Source organism: Myotis brandtii, unplaced genomic scaffold (genome assembly GCF_000412655.1).
Source record: "Myotis brandtii unplaced genomic scaffold, ASM41265v1 scaffold1424, whole genome shotgun sequence".
In the NCBI taxonomy this organism is placed as follows: domain Eukaryota; kingdom Metazoa; phylum Chordata; class Mammalia; order Chiroptera; family Vespertilionidae; genus Myotis; species Myotis brandtii.
The window spans coordinates 33,963-47,984 of NW_005355089.1; the positions used below are offsets into that span (position 1 = coordinate 33,963).

At 46.4% G+C, this 14,022-nt stretch overlaps 1 protein-coding gene across 13 annotated transcripts in view; it reads right to left on the reverse strand.

Annotated features, from left to right (window-relative positions):
- The window catches only part of HUWE1 (HECT, UBA and WWE domain containing 1, E3 ubiquitin protein ligase), a 147,966-nt gene that overhangs the window by 14,246 nt on the left and 119,698 nt on the right, over positions 1 to 14,022 (reverse strand). For 10 of the 13 annotated variants that reach the window (XM_014535313.1, XM_014535311.1, XM_014535310.1 and 7 more), the window contains 16 exons: positions 13,507 to 13,582; positions 12,581 to 12,679; positions 11,877 to 12,010; positions 11,522 to 11,690; positions 9,884 to 10,112; positions 9,091 to 9,269; positions 8,503 to 8,592; positions 8,183 to 8,337; positions 5,835 to 5,880; positions 4,106 to 4,393; positions 2,937 to 3,228; positions 2,643 to 2,773; positions 1,922 to 2,136; positions 1,546 to 1,834; positions 1,306 to 1,408; positions 115 to 658 (listed from right to left, as the gene is read on the reverse strand). In XM_014535313.1, the coding sequence (XP_014390799.1) occupies positions 115 to 658; positions 1,306 to 1,408; positions 1,546 to 1,834; positions 1,922 to 2,136; positions 2,643 to 2,773; positions 2,937 to 3,228; positions 4,106 to 4,393; positions 5,835 to 5,880; positions 8,183 to 8,337; positions 8,503 to 8,592; positions 9,091 to 9,269; positions 9,884 to 10,112; positions 11,522 to 11,690; positions 11,877 to 12,010; positions 12,581 to 12,679; positions 13,507 to 13,582 (3,039 nt within the window). The remainder of the gene's footprint in view (positions 1 to 114; positions 659 to 1,305; positions 1,409 to 1,545; positions 1,835 to 1,921; positions 2,137 to 2,642; positions 2,774 to 2,936; positions 3,229 to 4,105; positions 4,394 to 5,834; positions 5,881 to 8,182; positions 8,338 to 8,502; positions 8,593 to 9,090; positions 9,270 to 9,883; positions 10,113 to 11,521; positions 11,691 to 11,876; positions 12,011 to 12,580; positions 12,680 to 13,506; positions 13,583 to 14,022) is intronic. The other 3 variants (XM_014535321.1, XM_014535315.1, XM_014535317.1) reach the window with 2 other exon arrangements.

The following is a 14,022-nucleotide window of genomic DNA, read 5'->3' on the forward strand; positions in this document are numbered from 1 at the left end:
AAGTTATTTACTGGACAACTGCCCAGAAACAATAGACTTCAGCAATATTTCCCCTAGGCTGTGGCTACCATTCCTCTTCCAACCCCAGAAGTAGGGTTCCTTCAAGCTCCTCACCTTGGCCAATTGAATGAGTGTGTCCAGAACATGTCTGCAGACAACAGGAGCAGCCTGGGGGTGGATGTGGACAGTAGAGCCACTGCTTGCGTGCTTCTCAGTATGTTTGCGCCCACCTGAACGCTGGATCTGGAATATGTTAGTCCTGCAGCCTAGGGCTGCATCCATGGATACTGAGAGCCAGGAAAGCTGGTTGGAGCTTTTAGACTCCATCTTGTGCAGCAGGTCCAGGGGTCGGTTTTCATGGCTGCCAGACCCACAGCTCTTGCTTGACTTTTTGCCCTTTTCCTCACTTGAGAGCTTGGGTGTTTCAATGCATAGCTCACTCTCACTGCTGCGCTGCAAGATGGACAGCAGGCTGCGTATGACCCAGTGACGGGTCTGGGCATGGTAGCAGAGATTTCTCAGTACTCGGTGTAGACGGCTAGTATTTAGCTTTGGTTCATCCACAAAGAGTAGGACCAGGAGACAAGACAGAGCTTCGTGATCCAGAAGGAGCCGTCCTCTGAGGCGGAGCAGAGTGTCCACATTACTGCCAGAAGGCCTGGAACAGAGCAAGGTTTCTGGGTTAACACTTCAACAATTTCCTCAAGGGGCTGCCTGCAAAGACTAGAGAATCACCCATTTTTGAGATAACAACAAGAGGCTCAAACAGGCTTGTAACTTGTCCTACATCCCACAATGACTGAGAAGAGAACAGAGATTCTATATTATCAATTGGTAAAATCACACTGCACCTAAAGTCTTAGGAGACGATGCTTATTTCCACCTTCTCTAGACTACCAGAGGGTTATCTGCTGTGTAGGTGGGAACTGATCACTCCCTTCCCATTGGACTCCACTCTACTTCAGCCTGGTTAATAACAAACTCCTACTCCCACAGCCTAGACATTAAAATTTCAAAGGCAAGTGGCTCATCGTTTTACTATCTGCATGGGAGGCAAGTGACTTTTCCTTGTTACCATCACAGCTAGTGCTAGCCCGCCTTACTTTGTGATTATGGTCTATACTACTAGCTTCACTCAACTAAAAGTGTGGCTTTATGAAGGGGGAGTCCAAAGCTCTGGCTCCCTCACTCATTTAAGGAAATACCACAGGGAGATCATCCAGCCTCTCTACTTACATATTAAGGGAGTTGGACTAGTTGTAGATGTGAGAGGTGGTACAGCAAGGTGAAAAGAGACAAAAGTACCTGTTATGGCTGCCGCTACCCCCCATCTGGAAGGTACCACCTCTCTGCACTGCAAGGCGAGTGTACTGGACCCCACGGTTGCCACTCAGGCGACTGGTGAAAGCTGACAGGAAAGAAAAGGAAATTGAAATTGGGAAGAGGGGTGGTGAGCTAGGTCCAGGTAACGCAAAGGCAAACAACAGATCCTTATGTGGCCAAAGTTTGACATTCCAGTGCCCTCCCACTGCCTACTCTCCATACCCGGGCTTCGGAGAATAGCAGAGAGAGCAGAGGTGCTGCTGTGACCAAAGAGCCGCTCGTGCATGAGCTGCCGCTGTCGGGCTTCCTGCTCTCGCCTCAGAGCTTGAGCCTCAGCTGCAATGTCCGGTGGCATCACAGCCAATACGCTGTCCTCCATGTCCTCCAAGACACTACGGCGCAGGTCTGAGGGCAAAGTCTGGATGAAGGTCACAGGGTCCATGGGGGTGTCTGAGCTGGCATTCTGTGCTAGTTCCCGTCGCTGTTGCTCAGCCCTCTGCTGTGCCAGCACCTATTTGAGTAGAAATAGTCAATGGAGGTGGGGGTGGGGATAGCCATGGCCAGGCAGCCTGGCTCCACCAGCTTCCCGCTCACATACTTCCTCCTGGATGGCTGGAGGTAGGGCGGCCAGGAACTCAGGGCTCACTTCAGTCACGCCAGGATTTGCAACCACTGCAGGAGTTGAGCTATTTGTGGAGGGGGCAGGCCGGGTGGGTGGACGGATGCCAAGCTGGTTTTGTAGCACTTCCCGGCGGATGTCATCGGGCAGAGCAGCCAGAAAAGAGGGGTCCACACCTTCGGGAAGACTGATACCTGAAGGGAGATGCAAGATGTAAAGGAACTCACAGCCCCTCTACTGATGCCTAAGATGTAGCTGAAGGAAAGAAACCTATGGCCTTGTTGGAAGAAACCAGCCTTTTGTCCTCACTGCATGCAAAGGCCCACCCACCTTCCTCGGGCTCAGAATAGCTCTTGTTCTGTGCCAGGTTCTGTGTGCAAATTCACTTAACCTTCATCAAGAACCTATCATGTAGTTATTATCAATCCCTCAGTATCAAGAAGATCAGAGAAGTTACGTAATGGCCCAGGTCCTCAAGGCAGGAGATGGCAGAGGGGGATTTGAGCAAAGATCAGTTTGACTCTAAAGCCTGGGCTCAATCCATTACGCAGTTTCAGCAGACCCTTACTGCTGGTTCTCCTCCAATACATACGCCTGCCAACCATCTGAATAGAACCATTTGGTTGGTGGGCATTTCCATGCCAATGGCTACAAGAAGCTGAAACAAGCCCAGGATAGCCTGAGCTCACATGTGGCTCACCTGCAAGGGGATCTTCCTCTTCACTGCTTGTTGAAGGCAGTGGCTCTTCTAAGATTCCCTGGGAATCTCCTCCAGAAATGACCACAGCAGACTCTCTGGTAGAAGAACTCTCAGAGGATGCAGGGGTAGAGCTAAAGGAAATCATTTTCATGTTGTTCTCTGTATCATGTTTTCTATTTATAAAATATGCCTACAATACCCCTTTCTCAGCATATGCATTAGTTAACAAGTAGGAATGTGGCTTGAAATACCCACCAACACATCCTGCCCTCCTCTTGCTCACATAATGCTTACCTGTTCTCACCGGACTGGGCAGGTTCCCCTGACCTATCACCCCTGCCTTGCACTTCTGCCACAACTGGTGGGGCATCCCCAGAAGTAGAGCTGCCTGCTGTGGGCTGCTCAGAACTGCCAGCTGCTGAGGTGTCACCCACAGCCTCCTCTAGGGTACAGGAAGCCAGGCTGCTGGTGTCCATGGGAGAGCCTTCCAGTTGACTGCTGACAGCTGTCAGTGCATCAGAATCTTCAGCTCTCTCTGGGGAAAGAGAGGCTAGGAGGAAGTCACATGGAGAGGTTAGATCTCTGCCTGGAATTAAGAAGCAGCCAGATCAGACCTCTCACTTCTTTACCTTCACGCCACGATAGTCTGTGTTCCCCCTCAATTTCATCTACTTTAATAGGCTCAGCTCTAGTCCCTTCTATCACCTGTTGGACATTTATGGGGTTCCAGGCATGCCTGTGAAACATCTTTCCTAGGCACCCCAGGTCAGGGATCCTGTCACTTGCAGATTTTCCCACAGGCACTATATGCACATGCATATTGGTTCTATTTATCTCAACAAACAAGGTTTTTTGAAGGAAAAAAAACCACCCTATATCTTAAGGCTTTTCCAGAGCACATCACAGACAGCACAGTACAGAGCAGCGATGGCAAACAGGTTTCAATTTACCCTGTTGGAACACTGCCGAGAATTTTGAGGTCCCATTTCACACCAATAGGAACAGTGCCATGAAATAAATTATGTCTGCCAGGATGGGAGAGCTATACGTGTGGGGTTATGTGCTTGCCATCCCTAGAACTATGGAACGAGAGCAAGCTTTAGTCACACAGATCTGAGTTTTAATCTCACCTCAACTACTTACTGACCTTGGGCTAATTATTTCACTTCTAAGTTTCAGTTTATTCACAGAGATAACACCATCTACTTTGGAGGGTTATTTTAAAAGAAGTTAAATAAAAAGCCCAGCATGATAGCCTAGGAACAGAGTGATCACTTAATGACACAGACAAGAAATCTTAACTTTAGCTAAGAAAGCTAATGTGCAAGCTAAGATTCTACTATTTGAGGACTTACTTGAGTTTTTACTATTTCTCTAAAGTAAGAGAGGAAAGAGAAACTACAAAGATATCTATTTTCTCCTCCCTGAACTACCCCCCCTCAAAACCTTGAAACTGTACTCACTTATAGTGGGAGCTGGAGATAACTCCATCTGAGTCGTTTCTCCTTCTCCACTTGGCCTTGTGGTCCCCAACTCCACTGGCTCTACAGGCATCAATAGCTGTGCAGAGTTTCCACCTTCTCCAGTTGGGGATTGCAGCTCTTGAGCAATCTCTCCCAAAGCTGGTGGAGCTGGGAGTGTTGGTTGCTGTTGTGAAGGCTGTAAAGTGACATTGGCCTCCTTGGACTCAGATGTAGCTGCATCAGTTGAAGATGGGGTTGTTGGGTAGCTGTCAGGCATAGGAGTCCCATCTTTCTCGGAAAGAATGACAATAGGTGTGTTAAAAGGCAATCAGACAAGAACCTGGGGAGCCACTCAATCAGCACACGTGGCTTGACAAGTATCCCACCCAGCCAGTGATGCAGAATTCCCCCCAACCACCAAGTACTCCTAGGAATAGCTTGTGGTTGATCTGGTATACCCAGGATAAGGGCTAAGGCACAGCGCTATCTTAGTCCCAAGAATTGGAGATCCCTTTGTAGAACCTAAAAATTAAATCCTTTCTGTGCCCCAGAAGGGGGAAAAGTTCAAGTCACTTTATATTTGCTCCACTCTAAATATCACCTGCCCCCTTCGACCACTCCTTTCTTCTAGTCCTGATTATCCAAGGAACATCTGTAATTCTGTCTAATGGAAGCAACTGTGCCAAGACTAAGTGTGAATATGCCACACACCAGGGAAAGTAGTAAGTTGTATAGTTATCTTCTATTGGGGCCTTAAATCCCTACCCCACACAACAATACAACTTACTACCTCACCCCGGCATGAGCAGAATCCTCTAGCAAGGGTAGTAGGCAAGAGGTTATATTATTGGATGACAGACCCTTTCAAAGATCTCTTGCTAAATTAAGGGCACCAGGACACCTACCCTCTTTCACTGCTTTTAAAAAGACTGTGTAGACTTTGGTACAATCATTTCCCAACTCAAGTGCCAAAGGAGATAGAAGGTATAGGGAAGCAGTTCTGAGGAAATAGGGGTGGGGAGACATATAATACCACATGGACCTATCAGACTCACAAAATAGCTACTGACATTAAGATTAGGAGGAACAGAAAGCATATAATAGTAATACCATTTAGCCCACAAAGCTACTTTCCCCAATGGCAGGTTACTCAAGATAATGTTCCTAGACTTTTGGACTCCACAGATGGATAAAATTTACATAGAAAGCAAAAAGTAAAAAGAGACTAACATAGGGTTACCGACTTTTAGTTTAGCTAAGAAAAAAAATCCCATATCATTTCATAAAAGTATTTCAATACCAAAGAACTAAGGACATAATCTCTATTAAAAATATATTCATTTAAAAGTTGGATAATTTCAGCTTCCCGAAAAACTCATTAAACCTCCCTTATTTTTTCATTTCCACTGAAGACTGGCATTTGGGAGCCACGGAGGTCACCAAAGGGGACAGGACACATGGCCTCACTACACATGCCAGAAGGCTACACAGTATAATCAAAACGAGAAGCTGAACAGAGCACGTCGAAGGGGAAGTGTACCACCGTGGGAAAGACAGTAGACTGTATAGTTATCTCCAAGATGGGGTATGACCCTAAAACTATACAATCTACTACCTCATCCCACAGAGCACCAGAGTTCATCTTCAGCCCTCTTGGGCCAGCTACTTGGAAGGGTCAGGAGAAAGAATCAACCAATTAGAAAGAAGAGGAAGAGGAAGGGAGAGTTACCTGAGAGGTTCTGTTCAGTGGAGTCATTTGTCTTAGATGCAACACACTGTAAAGAGAAGGGACAGACCAATGTGGGACTCTGCAAACACATTAGAGCTCAACTGTAATAGCCACCCCTCCCCCTCCCCACACACATATGCCATCTATGAGTTCAATGCCTGAATGGAAGATGAGTACTTAAGTGTGCAAATATATCTCCAATTTCTCTAATACATACTCATGTTCAAGGATGGTTTGGGAATAAGTGGGAAACTGCCAGGTGGCTGACTAAAGAATGAGAAGGATAATAAAAACCATTTTAGAGCTAGGTTGGACATAGGACATGACCTGAACACAATCATGAAACCAGCAAGAATTTCTCAAAGTTTTATCTATACGTATTTTCCTTCCCTGGGCTCATTTTGACCACTTCAGCTTTTTCCATTACATGCCAGGCTTGCTCATTTTCTATCCTTTTTTATGTGTTTAAAACAATATTACTGTTTACTAGAGGCCCGGTGCACAAAAATTTGTGCGCTTACCTCGGGAGATGTCCACTTGCCAGCGGGGAACAGGCCTAAGCTGCAGTCGGACATTCTTAGCGCTCTTGAGGAGGTGGGAGAGGCTCCGCCACCATCGTTGTACTGTCAGCCTGGCTTGTGGCTGAGCAGAGCTCCCCCTGTGGGAGCACACTGACCACCAGGGGGCAGCTCCTGCATTGAGCGTCTGCTCCCTGGTTGTCAGTATGTGTCATAGTGACCAGTCGTTCCCAGTTGTTTTGCTGTTAGGGTCCGTATGCATATTACCCTTGTATTATATAGGAAGGAGGAGGATAGAGGCCTGGTGCACGGGTGGGGGCCGGCTGGTTTGCCCTGAAGGGTGTCCCAGATCATGGTGGGGGGGTCCCGCTTGGGTGCCTGGCCAGCCTGGGTGAGGGGCTGAGGGCCGTTTTCAGGCTGGTCACGCCCCCGGGCTGGAAGCAGGTATCTGGGATTTATTTAACTTCTATAATTGAAACTTTGTAGCCTTAAGCGAAGCCCAGGTCAGGTTGTCCCTGGCAATCAAGGCTCTCAGCCCCTCTTTGAGTGGAGGCCACGCCAGCGGGAAGCAGGTACCTGGGATTTATTTATCTTCTATAATTGAAACTTTGTAGCCTTGAGTGGAGCTCAGGGCTGGCCAGGGCAGGCGGGAAGCTTGGCTTCCTCCATCGCCTGGGGCAACGCAAGCCTCCTGCTCGCTCCAGGTCTGTGGCTGCAGCCATCTTTGTGACGGACTGACGGAGTGAGGAGTGATGGTTAATGTGCATATTACTCTTTTATTAGGTAGGATTAGGTAAAAGTCCTATATAAATGTATTTCTTAGAAAAAGCTCATCAAAACTGAACATTACAATATCCTTCTTTTTAATCCATCAGATACCTTAACTGCTGAGTAGGGTATAATAAAGTATTTCACTGAAGTCTTTTAATTTCTACTAGAGGCCCGATGCATGAAATTTGTGCGGGGAGAGGCCCTCAGCCTGGCCTGCGCCCTTTTGCAATCTGGGACCCCTTGGGGGATGTCCAACTGCCAGTTTAGGCCTGATCCTAACCACCTGCCTGCTTGGTCCTTACTGCTTGGCTCCCGCCACCACCACTGTGCTTGCCAGCTGTGGGAGCGCACTGACCACCAGGGGGAAGCTACTGCATTGAGCATCTGACCCCTGGTGGTAAATGCATGTCATAGTGACCAGTCGTTCTGGTCGTTCCACTGTAATATTCACTGGGCTTTTATTATACAGATTAGCTTATAATTCATGTATTTTAAAGCTACACTGTTGGAGGTTCCAGAAATTTCAGAAAAAGGTAGGTAGCTAGCTTCTTTCTAAACCAAAATTATGGTAGAGATTTTAAGCCCTAGAAAATGACATGTGGTGATGGGGTTCAGGGTAAAAACATTTTCTCTGCTCTGAAGCCTAAGCAGATGAAAGAATGGGGTTATCTGGTAAGTCACCCCCCTGCCCTGACACTTTGTAAGGCTATCTACTGAGACAAAGGGAACTGAACCATCAAGAGCATGGTCATAGTAAAGGTCATTCTTTCTGCCCAGTTGCAGTCACTGAAGGTAGTGACTACATAGTGTGACTGCTGAGTCAGGAGCTGCTTTGGTTCTGACTTGTTTTCCCCAGCAAGACATTGGAGAAATTATTTCCCCTCTGGGTTTGAATTCTACCCCCACAAAACGATGTGAATGTACAGCAAATTCTCAGTTTCAATGTGAACATCCAAGGATTCTTCAATGAATCTTGGTGCCATGTGTATGGAAAAATCATAGAAAGTTAAGGCAGACAGACACAGCCAAAGATGAATCTCCCCAGCCCTTAAGAATCACCTGTGCATTCTGATCCCTGTTCTCCTTATCTTCTTTGCCTTTGTCAGTTATTTTTGTTTCTTCCTCAGCCAGTTGTTTCCTCCGTTTTTCTCGCCTTTCTTCCAGCTCCTCATCCCTCAGGAATTCCAGGTGATTAACAATGGGCACTTTAACAACTGGATCAAAGAAGCAAAGATCAGAGGCTACTCAGGGGAGGTGGAGGGAGGAACCAAAGAAGCAGAGCTTGTGGCCTCAGAAAACCAGGGAAACCACTTTCCATGTACTTGTTTCAGCACTGGAGGGATCACTACTGCCCTGATAACTAAGCTGTCACCACACACCTGAAACACAGTCGTGCATACTTTCAGCATCGAGGACTTTACATTCCTCTGTCCAGCGGGTCAGGGCTGTGGGGATGCTGGACAAGGTCCCTGTAGAAGAACAAAGGAGAATGAGACTCTTGGCCTTGTCATGTGTCGACTAAACAATCACAGTATTTTCCGAACAGGATCCAGTGTCTGTCACAAGGACTGGCACATCATAAGTACCAGAGATAATAAAGTTTTTATAGCCCAGCCAGCATGGCTCAGGGGTTGAGTATCGGCCTATGAACTAGGAGGTCACAGTTGGATTCCTGGTCAGGGCACATACCTGAGTTGAGGGCTCAATCCCCAGTATGAGATGTGCAGGAGACAGAATCATCAATGATGAGAATCATTGATCGGCTATCTCTCTCTCCCTCTCCCTTCCTCTCTGAAATCAATAATAATATATTTAGAAAAATAAAATTTTTGTTGCTTTGGCTAAGTCATTGAGTGGTTCTGGCTTCTATTATAAAATGGGGCTTTTTGAGACAGGGCAGATACTGTGCTGCTTTCCCTCAGCAGAGAAAAAGTAGAATCTGATAAAAATGCATCACACAAACTTGCCTGCTTGGCTGGTAGCTGTGCTCTGGTCATGGAAAAAGTCATCCAGCAGTTCGTCGTCAGACCTGGCAATAATGTGGACGTCATCATTGCCCACCAGGAGGCGGGCCCGGCCCCGGCTTTGTAAGGGAAGGCTGCTGCTCAGCTGAAGGATGTCAGCGGCAGCAGAGGGACCAAGTAACCTGTAGGGTGATGGTGGAATGCCATGGTCACTGTACATCGGGGCCCTTCAACTTATTACTGTGCGACCCTTTCTGCATCCTCTCGAAATGCGTAGCACTATTACGAACCGATCACACAACAAATAAGTTGAAGTTACTTTCGTGTAACTACTCCACCAGTTTGTGAACTTTATTCAGGCTGAGGTTGCACATTAGTCCACAGTTCCTGGCACAAGGTGAGTGTCACTGATAATGCCTCCCTTGCACACCCACTGTAGTTTGTACAATGACCATTAAGGTATCTATAACCCTTTCTTTCATTTCTAAAACTACTTAAAAGTAACTTCAGAAGTGAAAGAAACACTAAACCTTAGGGCACAAATCATGTTCTGTCTGTATCTAAAGTGTTAAGTGCTTGGTATATGAGATGCTTAATGATTGCTTAGTGAATACACCAAAAGCAAAAGAACATGTTATACCATTTGGCATTCCCCAAAAGGCTGCACATATAGTTTACAAGGAAATGGGACAAATATGTTATCGGTGTGTGTGATGAGAGCATTAAGTGATGAACTGCTCCCTCCAGGTTAAGACAATGCTGAAGCCCAGTGAGCCCAACAACCTTTGTAACTCACCTCTGGAGTATGAGAGGAGGGTTGGGCTGGCGATTCCCAGGGTAGTGAACATGAATGGTGTGACCTGTATTGGCTGTCAGCTGCCTTAGGGTCCTTTGACTGCGCCCGATGCCCTGGGTGAGACGTGTCGTAGAGGAGCCACTTCCCAATGTCAGGGAACTGTGGTCTGCATGGCGTACCATCAGTGGGTGGGTGGTAGGGATATTTCCTGGGGATGGGGGGATGTCTGCTGCAAGGACAATATGCAAGGTGTCAGTGCCAAAAAAATTTTCCTTCCATGATTGTTCAAGCAGAACCATGTCTCCTGGGCCTTACTTCCTCACACGGAAACCTGAGCTTTGTCCTTTCTCCCTCATTCCCACAACTCATCTATGATCACTGACACTACCATAGTTTATGCCACCATTTCTCACCTAAATACTACAACAGCCTCCTAAGTAGTACCTTCTCCCAATCCATTCTCCACACTATAGCCACAGTGATGCTTCCAGGCCCCTCAGCAACATGCTGCATCTGCCACTTCGAAGAGTCCTCTCCCTCATCTTCACCTGTTCTTTTGTTTTTGGCTTAGATATCACTTCCTCTGACTCTACAGATTGGCTTACTAACCATTTACTCTGTGCTTTCTTACCATACTACAATATAGTTCCTGCTTATTTATAATTCCTAATAGACCATAAGCTCCCATGAGGGAAAAGGGCTGTTTTCTTTGCACTCTTCAAGTATTTGTTCCATTTGTTGAATAAACAAAGGCTCAACGTAAGGAAGATCGATGCAAATCACAAAAATGCAAAGAAAATCACAGAATAAAAGGTATCTTGAAAATCATGTTATCTAACCCATTTCCCCCCCTTTTCAAACTTTTCATTTATAGGCGACAAACAGGCTCAAAGAGGTAAGAGCAAATCACAAAAATGCAAAGAAAATCACAGAATAAAAGGTATCTTGAAAATCATGTAATCCAACCCTTTTTTTTCCTTTTCAAACTTTTCATTTACAGGCGACAAACTGAGGCTCAAAGAGGTAAGAGACTACTTGGCCAAGACAACCCACCAGAACAGTCTTTTCTGCTATATCATGCTTGTGATTTGGGATTAAGAGCTGCCTTCTCAAGACAGGTTGATTTTAAGAACTCGATGCTAAAAGGGAACTGTGACATTGATGGGGGAGGAGGGAAGAGATTCACTCTCTCCTCCGAAAAGATGCATCTTTGATGAACAAAGTGAATGTGCTCAAATCTACTCCCCAATGCCAAGCTCAAAGGCGTCCATACAAACTCTTAAGATCCAGTGTTAGAAATAAAGATTATTGAATGACTTGTTACTGTAGGGTGCCTGACGCAGTCAGCCTTGGTATCTCATTTTTTATAAAATTCAAGCAAATCAAGTCGTCCAGGCTCTAAATTAGCTGCCTGATTACTGAGGTGGAGAGAACAAGAGCCTCTCACTATTCTTTCTGCTAAGCATACACTTATTGAGAGAGATGGATTCAGATATCCCTTGCCCCAGGATGTTGGCATAGGAAAAGAAGTGCTGTCTATCAGATTCATAGCTGCTCTGCTTCAATCACTGTTTGGCTTACCCTAGAAAAGGGTATAAGAATCAAGAGATAAAACCCAACTGAGCCCCTGTATCTTACTAGCACTGGAGAACATGTTGTCAAACTCAATGATGAGATCATCCTCCCGGTCAAAGCGCTCAAATCGGACCAAGGGAGAAGCGTTCATATCAGGGTAATCCTCATCCAATTCCATTTCAGAGCCATCGTCGTCATCGTCTTCATCTCCCTCTTCACCTTCATCATCCTCCTTAAGGGGAAAATAGGAGATGGAGAATTGCTGGGGGTAAGGATTTTCTGAAGTCTGGTGTCATGGCCACATTTGCACATGAGGGAGGGAGGCGCTGAGGCTAGCCACCCAGGCTGTTGGTTTTCTCCAGCTCTGTGTTCCCATGGAAGAGGTTGTCTGAACCAACCCAACACAGTCCCCCCTCACCTGATCATCTTCCTCATCTTCCTCCTCCTCCTCCTCTTCATCCTGACTATCATCCTCATCCTCGTTACTGCCACTGCTGTCCTCTTCCTGAGTGTGCTCCTCCTCATCCTCAGGGTCCAGGATATTCATGGAATCTAAAACAAAGGGAGCACATTGGAGGACTATACTGAGTAGCTAGAAAACAGGCTACTGTGCAGGCCAGCAGATTGAGTGGGAAGGCGATGTGGTATCTGACTCTAGGAGAGGAAGAACCAGATCTGGGGTGATATACAGACTAAGTGAGCCAGCCCTGATTTCCTAAAAAGTGCTACTCAATGCATCAAACGCTGAGCAGGGTGGCTGAATGTGGAGGTTTGAAGAGCCATGGTCTAGGACTTGGCCAAGCCTGCTGGTGCCCCCTTGCCTTTCCAGCCCTACTTTGCTACTGACTGCATCCTATTGGTAAGAGGGAATCGGGAGCGATGATAGCAGGTAGGTGAGAAGAAAGCGAACCAAGTAAGAAGTGACAAACTTTTGGGCAAGCAGTAGTAACATGTTATTTGAAAAACTGGCTGAGGATAAAGTGGATGGTGTATGTCAGCGCATGCAGACAGATGCTTCCTTATTCTGCATATTTGGGCAGCTGCCTCCAGGAAAACCCTAGTGTAATATCTGTCAGACGTGCAGGGCAAGAAGGGAGGCCTTTCCGGCCTCGGCACTCTCACCTTCTCGGTTGGCCTGCAAGGTGGAAGCTTGGCTGAGGTTGGAAGGAGCTTCATCCATCAGCACGTCCTCTTGTGATTCATCCTCTCCACTTCTGCTCACTGAAGGTTACAGAGCAGAGCCTTCACTGAACAACAGAGGACTCCCCTTTCCAGATTGGGTGTGCCTAAAGTAGCTATGTACACCCAGCAGACATCCTTTTTTTTTGGATGAGGGAGAAGACCTGGGTTCTCTTGCTTTTGACTATCTACTTGAGCTTGGCCAGTCACTTTACCAGTCTGAGTCTCAGTTTCCTCATCTGTAAAATGGGATGATCACATCTGCCTTGCCAATTCCACTAATTGTAAAACCACAGAGGATAACGGGTGTGAAAAAGCCTTGTCAAATTTAAAAATACTTGTCTACTTCCACTATTCATCTGATTTCTGTCATCAATAAAATAAAAAAAGTAACACATACACCCTTGGAGCCAGGTGACAGTAGGGTACTTAGCCGTTTTCCCTCTCAGTGGTAAAAAGGGCTACCCTTAGGGAATGATCATTTTTTGTTACACTACTGAGACTCAGAGGCAGAAAGCCCCTGAATTTTGCTGAAGAACTGAAAGGAAAGCACTTTCTCACCCTACAGCCTTTATAGCCTACTCTAGGCTTCCATGAATAATAAACACTCTTAATGTGCCTGATGTATCATCTATACTGCTGGCCACCCCCACCACCTCCCCCACATAGGCAACACTTCAGACCCACCACAGGTCTGTTGATGGATTGTGAATTTTTCAATTGTAAGACAGTCAACATCAAGACAAGCAGCAATCTAGGCTGGCTATGAGCCCTTAGGCAGAGCTGAGCAAGCAGATGATGAGAAAAAGGGTCCTCCCAAGAGAGACTGAGGCAAAGGAAGAGGCTTTACTCAGTTCTGGGGCTCTCACCTATAATTGTACTGTTCCCAGATCCGCCATCCCTCTCAAGCAACTCATCTATCAGGTCCTCCAGCTCATTCTCAACCTGGAGAGAAATAGAACATATATAGATGCACACAAGTCTATCATTGTGCTAGCACTGAAACCCTAAAAAAAAAGCCAGCAAGGGAGCATGTATTTCTAGGATAATGTATGACAGAGGTGTTATATAAATACCACACACTTGGTGGTGCTAAGAGCACAGAAACTACCACGTACTGCCAATCCACACTCAGAATGTCCTTCAAATGGATCCATTCCAGCGATCTGAGACCAGGTTAGTCTTTATACTGTCCAGGAATACATGCAGATCTCCTTAGAACTAGCAGCTTAGGACTGTAGGCCCAATTTCTTACCACTGCTACCAGCTCCAGAAATTACAATGCTTTCTTTAGGGTTGTTATAAGACTATTGTTTGAATACCTCAGTGAGAGCTGGTGCTATAGGAATGGCAGTAATGTTAAGGAGCTTCCATTAATACCAGAG